Source organism: Eucalyptus grandis, chromosome 7 (genome assembly GCF_016545825.1).
Source record: "Eucalyptus grandis isolate ANBG69807.140 chromosome 7, ASM1654582v1, whole genome shotgun sequence".
Classification (NCBI taxonomy): domain Eukaryota; kingdom Viridiplantae; phylum Streptophyta; class Magnoliopsida; order Myrtales; family Myrtaceae; genus Eucalyptus; species Eucalyptus grandis.
Genome location: NC_052618.1, coordinates 57,724,371 through 57,734,737, shown reverse-complemented (window position 1 = coordinate 57,734,737; position 10,367 = coordinate 57,724,371). Strand labels below are relative to the sequence as shown.

The following is a 10,367-nucleotide window of genomic DNA, read 5'->3' as shown; positions in this document are numbered from 1 at the left end:
TAATTCAATTTTAGGTAAGACAGTGAATATTTTTATATAGTCCATGGACTAAATAAAATATGTACAAAAATTCAGAGACTTCATTTAACAGACTAAAAGTTTAGGGATTAAATTGCACATGAAGTTAAAGTTTAATGATTATATTGCGTATTGAGCTAAAATTTGAGGATCATTTGTATCATTTTTCTTTTCTATATTCCCAAGTTCTTTCTCAAGGCAAGAGTCAAAGCTGGGCTTTTCACGAGAGAAGAATTCTGATCAGCTGAGCAACTACTTACCGCGAGCATTTCCTTGTCTCAAAGGGCAAGAGGAAAGACAAGATAATAGAATGGTTAACGTAGAGCCATAATTTCTGACTTAGGATGCCAATTCGGTGCATCCTGATCACATTGGTCGGCGCAGATCTGTAGGACATGCACGAACTAATCAAAAGCATAGAAAAACATCTAGCACTAAAAGTCAAATTCACTTGAGGAAACACAGGAAACACACGCCCCCTCCTTGGAAAATAATAAAATTAAACATTTTCTTGAAAGAACCAAACAAAAGGACGAAAAAATAAAAGAAAAGAAAAACGATTGTATACGAAATTATACGAACTAAAGAACGTACAAAGTCTATTAAACAAAAAAGACACAAAAATGACTACAGAACAAACAAAAGAGCTAGCTTTCAGCCGTAGATTATAATATTTATTTATCGCATCAAGTCAATTTTCTTAGCATATTTTTTAATTAGTTTATGTATATATTTTTCTTATTCGTATTTTGTCTGGCCGGAGAGCCTCCTATACGTATGTACGAAAACGATGCATGAAATTTGGGGAACCGCAAAGACCGGGACGTGCATGTGCTCTCTAACGTGGTAGGCCCATTACCCAAATCCCCTTCTCTTTTCCACTGGACCCTCCCGATCAACAATTTTCTGCACACGACACTCAAAAATTATATAAATAATTTGACTAAATAATTCCAAGAATGTTCGGTCTCGGGTTATGAGATTAAACCGCCCGCACGAAGCCAATCATGGCTACTAATCTCCTTTGTCAAATCTCTTCTAAATCAGAATCAAATTTTTTTATTTAGTATTATTAAACGCAGCCACGTGTCTCTCTATAATCATGATGACAAATGTGACGCAAATTGATCTTGCGTAAATTCACAAGTTAGAATTTGTTCTCTATACTTAGGGTGGTCATTAAGTCGTTGAGAATGATTATCAAATAAGCCCGATGAAAGCGTGATTGATTAAAATAGATTGAGGATCAATTCTTGACGTCGCAATCAACTGTATCCGCGGCTCTTGTCTCTTCTTCTTTTTGCTTTTTTCTTTTTTCCTCCGCGGGGGTCTGTATGTAAAATCTCTAATTCCGAAATCTGGTTGGTAAAGGAGAGATTTTTGAATATTTGATATCGGTGTTGACTCTGAGGGTTGGTTCCGCAAACAGTTATGGTGGGCACATCAAGCTGATCTTGTCCATTTGTTTAAAATTTGTACACCCAAATAGAACCAAGAAAAAAGAAAAGGGAGAGGCAATTTCAATAAATTTGACTTCAGATTCTCACTGTCTAAACTTTTGACTGGCAGCAATAGTAACAACAACATGGGAGCTGTTCATACATCGGATCTAAGAATTCTCCAAAAGTAACACGACAAAATCAAGAACAGTGTCGTTTGATTACTATTTACCTTGTTTCCCGCTTCCGAGTACCGTACGTTGGTTGGCACAATTTGACAAATTAGCCGTTGAGCATTGGACTTTGTAGCATAAGGGAGTCTTGGGTCTCCCCATGTGTAGATGGTCAAAAGTTTAGGTGGACAATTCCAATTGCGAAACCGTCCCCGACGGTACATTTGCATCGAACTTTCTTTCTCATGTACCAAAAAGGATGGTAACCTACTAAAAATTTGGACCCGAGTAAGAAAAATAATTATTTTTCAATTGGTGATCCGATGAGCTGGTCAACGTTAGTGAAACAAAATGATTAGCATCTTTTTTCTTAGTGGCGACCCATCGACTAGCTAGCTAGTGTTGTTGAGCATTGGACTTTGTAGCATAAGGTGAGTCTTGTGTCTCCCCATGTGTAGATGGTCAAAAGTTTAGGTGGATAATTCCAAATGCGAAACCGTGCCTGGCGGTACATTTGCATCAAACTTTCTTTCTTATGTACCAAAAAGGATGGTAACCTACTAAAAACTTGGACCCGAGTAAGAAAAATGATTACTTTTCGATTGGTGATCCGATGAGCTGGTCAACGTTAGTGAAATAAAAGGATTAGTATCTTTTTTCTTATTGGCGACCCATCGACTAGCTAGCTAGTGCCTAGGAATTCTCGAGAACATACCTATAGACAATAGCTGTGCCAAGACTCGTTTAGTCTTGAGGATGGAGATGAGTTTCTACATGCTCCAATGTCAATTCGCAAGGTGAAGTTTTCTCTCTTGCCTTGGAGTATAGGCTGCGCCATGGCCGTAAATATCACATAGCACAAAAGTTGGACTTCAAGGAAAGACAAGCCGCCCCGAATGGACGCCTTAAATCGTTGCTCATTTGCGGCAAGTTTCAGACAAAAAAGACCAAAGACTTAAGAAGACTAATAAACAAAGAATTGAACTCGTGACAGGAAGAAGGAGCCATCTAGCGTGAATGTCGCAAGAAAAAATAAAAGGAAAATACAAAGAGAAGAAGAGGAGGATGACGAAATGGAAACGGTTGACGGTAGAGCATGTGCAGGTGGGTCCCGACGGGGTTCGGCAGTTGGAAACATTTGCATGTGCTCTTCCATCCATCGCGAAGTTGCAGACCACCTTCAAACGACCCCCTTTGTCTTTTCTTCTTCTTCTTCTTCTTCTCATTTTAATTTATCTACGTATTTCCTTATTTTCTATCTTTTGAAATTTCGGGGCATTCCCTGTATGGCAATATCTCTTTCTTTTTTCTTTTTTTTAATTGTCGAATCTGCAATAGTCGCGCACCTGCATGAAGTCCTATATAAAGCCGGGTTGCTTTGTGTACCAAAGCACCCACCAAGCCTCCAAGCAACAAAGAAGCCTCTCTCCCTCTCCTTTCTCTCCCTCCCTCCCTCCCTCCCTCCTTACAATTCTAGTTTTGAGTAGCGAAGAGAGGCAATGGCGGTCGCGGCGTTCTCGGCATTCTCTCTCCTCATGTTGGCGGTGGTCGGTTTGTGCCTCCGAGGTGCTTATGCCGACTCCGGCGGGTGGCAAAGCGCTCACGCCACCTTCTACGGCGGTGGTGATGCATCCGGCACCATGGGTACGTCTATCTTACAAGCCCATATGCCCTTCACTTATCATCGCTCAATATTCCCCGCTTGTCTTTACTGAAGAGCTCGCCTAATGTGCCAAATTTGCCGCCCTCCCCAGAAATCCACTGATTAAGGAAGATAATTGTCTAAGGAGTGGTTACGATGAATTTATGATTGTACCCTCACCTCTTCTGAATTGACTTTTGCATGCTAAAGTAGGGATTTTTTGCATTTTAATCCACTAAATTAATTCTCTTTATTCTATTTTTATGCAGGGGGCGCTTGTGGGTACGGCAACTTGTACAGCCAGGGCTACGGCACCAACACCGCGGCCCTCAGCACCGCCCTGTTCAACGACGGCCTGAGCTGCGGGTCCTGCTACGAGATGAAGTGCAACGACGACCCCAAGTGGTGCCTCCCCGGCAGCATCACCGTCACCGCCACCAACTTCTGCCCTCCTAACTACGCCCTTTCCAACGACAACGGCGGCTGGTGCAACCCCCCGCTCCAGCACTTCGATATGGCCGAGCCGGCATTCCTCCAAATCGCCCAATACAAAGCCGGGATCGTCCCCATCTCCTTCAGAAGGTAACACAACACTCGACCCCGAGCCCTTCCCTTGCCTCCAAAATCAATCAACCAATCACAAAAGTTTTTAGAAGTTAGATTTGCTGATTTATATATATGGTCATGGGCGTTGACGCTGCAGGGTCCCCTGTGTGAAGAAAGGAGGCGTGAGGTTCACGATCAACGGCCACTCCTACTTCAACCTGGTGCTGATCTCGAACGTGGCCGGGGCGGGAGACGTGCACTCGGTGTCGATCAAGGGCTCGAAGACCGGGTGGCAGACCATGTCCCGGAACTGGGGCCAGAACTGGCAGAGCAACTCCTACCTCAACGGCCAGTCCCTCTCCTTCCAGGTCACCACCAGCGACGGCAAGACCATCACCAGCTACAACGTCGTGCCCTCCAACTGGCAATTCGGCCAGACTTTCGAAGGGAGCCAGTTCTGAAAACCGAGATAAACTTGGCGTCCAGATGGGAACATGGTGGAGCCAGAAGCAGGGTTAGGAGAAGAAATTCAACGTTTTGGCCACTTTTGGCCGGCTATTGCTGAGGTGGCCGTTGTGCACCCGCTAGGCATTTTACTTTATTTATATGTAATGATTTATATATACAGATAGATATAGTGAAGAAGGGTTATCACAATCAAGAAAAGAACAGGGGGGGTATTCTTAGTTGCCTTTGGATTGAGTGGAAGGCCATGGATACCACTCCGAGGTTCTGCAGATTGTAATTCCAAAAGTTGGGTTTGAATTTGGACGACTTTTTTATGGTATCTAGTCGGATTGATGATCGATCGTTGTGTCTGAATTCTGGTGAAGATGGAATCTTCATTTACTATCGCATCCTGATCTTCCTTTTCTAGCCCAGAATTTCGTTGCAGACACCGAAAGATTGCGTGGAGATGATGGTGAAATGAAGGAAATTTGAGTGCACGGTGTTGAATGCGTGATTCAATTGAATTAATATAAAGCTGTGATCTTTTTAACTAGTTGGTTGATAAGTGCGCTATCATCATTTCTCTAGATCGGTTTGTCCAAGCTAACATGAAAGTGTCACGTGCCGAAATATCGTGCTCGAGGAGGCAAATTGAGATTGTTTCTCTCTCATTTTTTGGAACATTGATTGCAAAAATGATGGAGATGATAGATGATGATGTACTTCTAGTCTGGAAGATAAGTTCCTTTGCTGCCCATGATTGAGTCCATGTTAAGGTCAAGTGGAAGACCTTTTGAATTGATACCAGATAAGTTTAAGAATTCCGATCTCACTTTAAATGATGAGATAAAAGCCCTTTCGCTAGTGATAATAGCGATGTGAATTAAAATTTGTACGAAAACACGTGCCAATCCCAATTTTTTGAATAAAGAGTAAGATGATTAATGATATATCATTAAAGTGACGTACCAAACATAAAAGTATCCGATGTTGAAATGTGAGAGAAAATAGAAAGAGAAGAAGGTGGAGAATAATACTGTCTCGATATTGCTTTTTTATTTTTTATTTATTTTTATACGGAATGATAATGCGAGACAGTTGGATAACTCTCTCGTTTATTAAATTAATTTTTACTTAATTGTGTTAATAAAGGTTCTCTCCTATGCTTAATTTGCAATAATCAAGCTTGAAAACCTTGATTTCACATGTAATAATCTACCTACTCAATCTTCAAATTCTCCTCAACGGATTGCTCAGATAAGCACATACATTGAATCCCTCGCGAACGAAAAAACCCATTTCATATTGGGCTTGTCTTTAAGCGACACGTGTCCTCCTCACTGAGTCACTCGCTGAGTGACCACGAGTTCCCCCATCTTCGAGCGCCCAACCCTCTCGGAGTCGTCTGCCCGCATTTCATCTTCGCTCTGCAAAATCAGCTCCGATGGCTTTCCGCGCGCTGCTGACCAGGAGAACCCTAGCCGCCGCCTCGGGCCTCGGCGCCAATGGCGGCGTCGCCACCAGCTTCCGCGGCCTCCAGACCTTCTCCCTCCCCGATCTGCCCTACGACTACGGCGCTCTCCAGCCGGCAATCAGCGGCGAGATCATGCAGCTGCACCACCAGAAGCACCACCAGGCCTACGTCACCAACTACAACAAGGCGCTCGAGCAGCTCCACGACGCCATGAGCAAGGGCGACGCCCCGGCCGTCGTTAAGCTGCAGAGCGCCATCAAGTTCAATGGCGGAGGTTCGATTCTTTCTGTTTTGTGCTTCTTCTTCTTTTTTTCCTGTTCGTTTCTGTCTGGGATTAGTTTCTTGTTGTTTGGTTTCTGAGAATCGAACTTCGATTCGATGTGGAAATGAGCGGGATATTTGTCGGAGTGAGTTTGATCGGGCACTCTCTTGTCTCACACGGACTCGACCAGTGTTCAGATTGTTCTTAAATGTCGCCTGCCGTTGCATAGAAAAAGGATTCTAATGAATCGCCAGAGTCAAATTTGTTGACGAGGTGCTTAACTTCTCAGTTGGAGTCAACGCTTAGTGATTTAAAGTGTTTACCCTAAAAAGATGGGGACTAGGCAGACCTGCTAAGGTTGCGGTCAAGGTAACTGAACACGATTAGCATATAGTCTGTTTTTTCAGTGAAACAGATGACCAGGAAAATGGTCTTGACTTTGTTCCATTCAAAGGTAAGGCGTGGAAGGAAGGTGTTATTTGTGATCAAAGCTTCTCACGATTCAATGAAATTAAGAGTGAATGGTGGTCGGTAATTCAAATCATGGATAAAAGAATACAATGAGCAGCACGCTTCAAAGATAAGCTATTCTTTGCGAGGAAACTTGTAGTGTATATAAAGTGACTAATCTGGCTTGGATGGCGCTGAGTAAGATTAATTTATGATCTGCAGTTGCGACCTATGTCAAATCCTTGATGGGTTAGCTACCCTTCAGAGCCAGAGTTCCTGGTTTTGTAGTATTTGTCTGCCATAGCTCACCATTGTCTGATTGGTTGTCAATAGCTTTTTCCATATTGACGTGAATAGTGCACTGGTGCTCCTGATGAACCATGGTACTATAGAATGTATAGAGTGACAAGTTTTGGATCTATACAGCACTAGTGAGGATGGGTGTCATTCAAATGTGACTGCATTCAGATTGTGTTGTGCTCACCGACTAGGAGGAAAATTTTGTTGAGAGTTGTCTTTCCATCCTGAAGGCAGTTTCTTAGATTAGTCACTGTATCATTAGGTTTTATTTGTTATCACATTCTTATTGCAGTTGCTACCAGTTAAATGAAAGGGGAAAAGAGGTGGAATTAGGGTTTCTGAGTTTCTTTTTGTTTTGTATGGATAATTTACAGCATGTGAGGAACAAGTGTGAAATCTTGTATCAGATACTATCAACTCATTTAAGTGAGCATCGTAGGCATTGTGGTGGTACTTCACGCAGTTTTGCAAAGGCATGTTGATGAATGCCTGTGATTGAAGTTTCTTACAGAACTTTATCACATTTGAAAAATGTTTCATTTAGGTCTACTGTTTGAAAACAATTTGCAAAATTTTGTATTTTTTTAAAAGAGCACTGATGGCTATGCTGGCCCTTCTATTACCTCTTCTTGTTTTATAAATAATTCAACAATCTTTAATTATCTTTTTATTTTCTCCATGTACATATTCAACTATTAAAGATTAGCTTTTTCCTTTTAGCCTGTTATTATCCTTTTGACTTTGCTTCTCTTTGATTTTGTGGATGTAACCTATGTTCAGGTCATGTTAATCACTCCATATTCTGGAAAAATCTTGCTCCAATTCAGGTAAATGCATGTTTAACAAATTGATCCATGTGGTTGCTTTAGGACTCTCTGACCTCATATGTTGGGTAATGCAGGCAGGAGGTGGTGAGCCACCAAAAGGTTCCCTAGGTTGGGCCATTGACAATGATTTTGGCTCTGTAGACGCACTCGTGCAGAAAATGAATGCTGAAGGTGCCGCTTTACAGGGCTCTGGATGGGTGGTGAGGTTCTCATCTTGTAGTTGTAAATCCTGACTTATTTGCTTTGCATGTTCTTTTAGTACTTACTAATCGAATTGATGTCCCGTTTGCCAAGCTAATTCACTTCTTTGGCACTTTATTATCTATGCAGTGGCTTGGTGTGGACAAAGAGCTGAAGAAGTTGGTTGTTGAAACCACATCCAATCAGGTTAGCTCCATCACTTTTTAATTCACAAATGTTTCGTCAATGTTATTAGAAGCTACTTGATTTTTATGGATTCATCTTCTCCCTAGCATTGAAAGATTTGTGTGGGTCCCGGATGTCTTTGGTTGTTTTCTCATCACTGAGGTCTTGTAAAATGAGGTTCGCTATGAATGTATGGTTTTCCCAGACCATGGAGCAATGGCCTCTGCATTAACATTACCAGCCTGTACACGAATTTATTTGATTTTTGTGCAAGCGTTGTTCTTAATACTGTTAAATAGAGGGAATGTGCTATAATAGGTTGAATCGTTAATTAACACAAACTTCTAGTCTTCTAATAGTAGATTTCCATGGAGAATGATGATTTGTTTTTCCTTCCTGAACTCTGTAACATGAGATTACAGTGACACAACTGCCCACTAAAATGCTCGACGTTGTTAGATTTGCAGTCATTCACTTGCTATGATTTATCTAATAATGCTATGATCACAAACGTCTAATAACAAGGTATGAGGAAGTTAAATATGATCCCTCAAGCATTTTGTTGGCTTATTAGGAGGCAGAAAATATGAGATTTTTTTGAAAGAGAAGTCACTTGGATTCTGTTATGAAATTGTGATGGTCTAGACACCCTAGTCTTGATGTAGATGACTTACTAGATTAATACCCATCTTGTTTATATAACAGCGTATGCAGGTAGGCCCCCCTGGGGGAGCCATTTTGAGTCAAATCTCTTCTATCGATGATAATGGTTTTTTTTTTTTTTTTTTTTTTTTTTAAGTTTTATCTTTTCTCCGACCTTCAGAAGAATAAGGCATTTACTATGTTTTAACAGGATCCCTTGGTGACCAAGGGACCAAGTTTGGTTCCTTTGATTGGCATAGATGTGTGGGAGCATGCATATTATTTGCAGGTATGTCTTCACTTCTGGTTGCTCTGGATTTACTCATTTCATTAGCATGGAACACTTTCATTTGTTTGGACATATAAGTCTGTTTAATTATCGTACTACTCTTCATGCCTCCGTGAAATATCAAACTTTATTATGAATTGTGATTAGTTGTAAGCATTTACTGAGCATGAGAAAGCTGAAGTTGTGAATTTTATTGGATAGTAACATTTGCATGACCATATGAGGGATTCACTAAGTTGTTTATGACTATAGCAAGTGATATGTCTACACATATCTCTGATGCAGTTACACGTTAGAAAAGGGGAGAGGAGGAAGGAAAGGGGAAGAGAGAAAGTTGGGGGGGGAGGGGTTTTGTAGTTTTTCAGCTTATTGGACAGCTGGGTCTTAACCTGAGATACAAGGTTTGAGAATTGAATGAAAGCATGCTTGATAGCAGTTATAAATGTCAAGATGAAACATTGTATTTACATGTCACTTGTAGTCATGTGGAACTTTTTTGGACCCCATTGGGTTGGAAATAGCAAATTCAGTTTAGTCGGATTCTGATGCTTGTTCGTGCCAGTGATAGTGCACTTTTTCTTGGGGGTCTCTCCTTTCATGGAACTTGTACTCGATTTGACCAGTGGCATTAATCAGACATTCCTGATCCCTCCTCTGTTTCTTTCTGCAGTACAAGAATGTGAGACCAGATTATCTGAAGAACATATGGAAAGTCATCAACTGGAAATATGCCAGCGAAGTGTATGAGAAAGAATGCCCTTGAACTCTTCCATTCCCAGAATCGTTGATGGAAATCTGGGAGAGAGCTTACTGAGTTGTCCTGTCGATTGGCGCAAAGAAAGAAATAATATGACGCGATGTTAGGCCCGGGAAGGTGTTTTCATTTGCAAATATGTGCCCTTGACCATGGAATAAGTTGAACTGACGTGAATTCTCTCAGTCTTGTCTGTTTTGGAACCTTGTATTTCTCCCCTGTTCTTATAAAGTGTCACAGAAAACCTCTGCGTTCATCTGGTCTCTTGATTTATGAAGAAGTTTTGGCTGTTCCATATGGCTTTGGCAGTTGCAATTGGATAACATCTTCCGACCACACCAAAAAAAAAAAAATTTGCACAACATCTTACTTTTGGGTGAAAACAACCTCGGGACTATCCATTAATTTCCCCAAAAAGAATTGAAATTGTTAATTATTATGACAAATCTGAAATATCATTAACTTTTGGAACATAATGAAAATCACATGTGAATTTGTAAATGATTTGGAAAATTTTCTTTCAAAACAATGTCCATATCACTTATAAAAATTATTGAATAAAAAATATTTTTTATCATAAAACATTGATAAAAAAATATTTTTTAGTACTTAATTATTTTAAGTAAAATAAACGATAATTTAAAAAAATTAAATCGCTCATTTGTCACAAAATAAATTGAATCTAATATCGCCAAAATCTCAAATTGGGGGCATGTATATTTTTCTTTCTTCTCT

At 40.7% G+C, this 10,367-nt stretch overlaps 2 protein-coding genes across 2 annotated transcripts; both read left to right on the top strand.

Annotated features, from left to right (window-relative positions):
* Positions 1–3,022: 3,022 nt before the first annotated feature.
* LOC104454460 (expansin-A8) lies at positions 3,023–4,624 on the top strand. Its single transcript, XM_018876808.2, has 3 exons — positions 3,023–3,274; positions 3,542–3,854; positions 3,976–4,624. Exons 1-3 carry the CDS (start codon positions 3,130–3,132, stop codon positions 4,277–4,279), a joined length of 762 nt encoding a protein of 253 aa, XP_018732353.2. The 5' UTR covers positions 3,023–3,129; the 3' UTR covers positions 4,280–4,624.
* An 881-nt stretch (positions 4,625–5,505) lies between these two features.
* Positions 5,506–9,927, top strand: LOC104454459 (superoxide dismutase [Mn], mitochondrial). Its single transcript, XM_010069309.2, has 6 exons — positions 5,506–6,016; positions 7,535–7,581; positions 7,656–7,781; positions 7,912–7,968; positions 8,801–8,878; positions 9,549–9,927. The coding sequence occupies exons 1-6, from the start codon at positions 5,713–5,715 to the stop codon at positions 9,639–9,641; spliced, it is 705 nt and encodes a 234-aa protein (XP_010067611.1). The 5' UTR covers positions 5,506–5,712; the 3' UTR covers positions 9,642–9,927.
* The last annotated feature ends 440 nt before the right edge of the window (positions 9,928–10,367 follow it).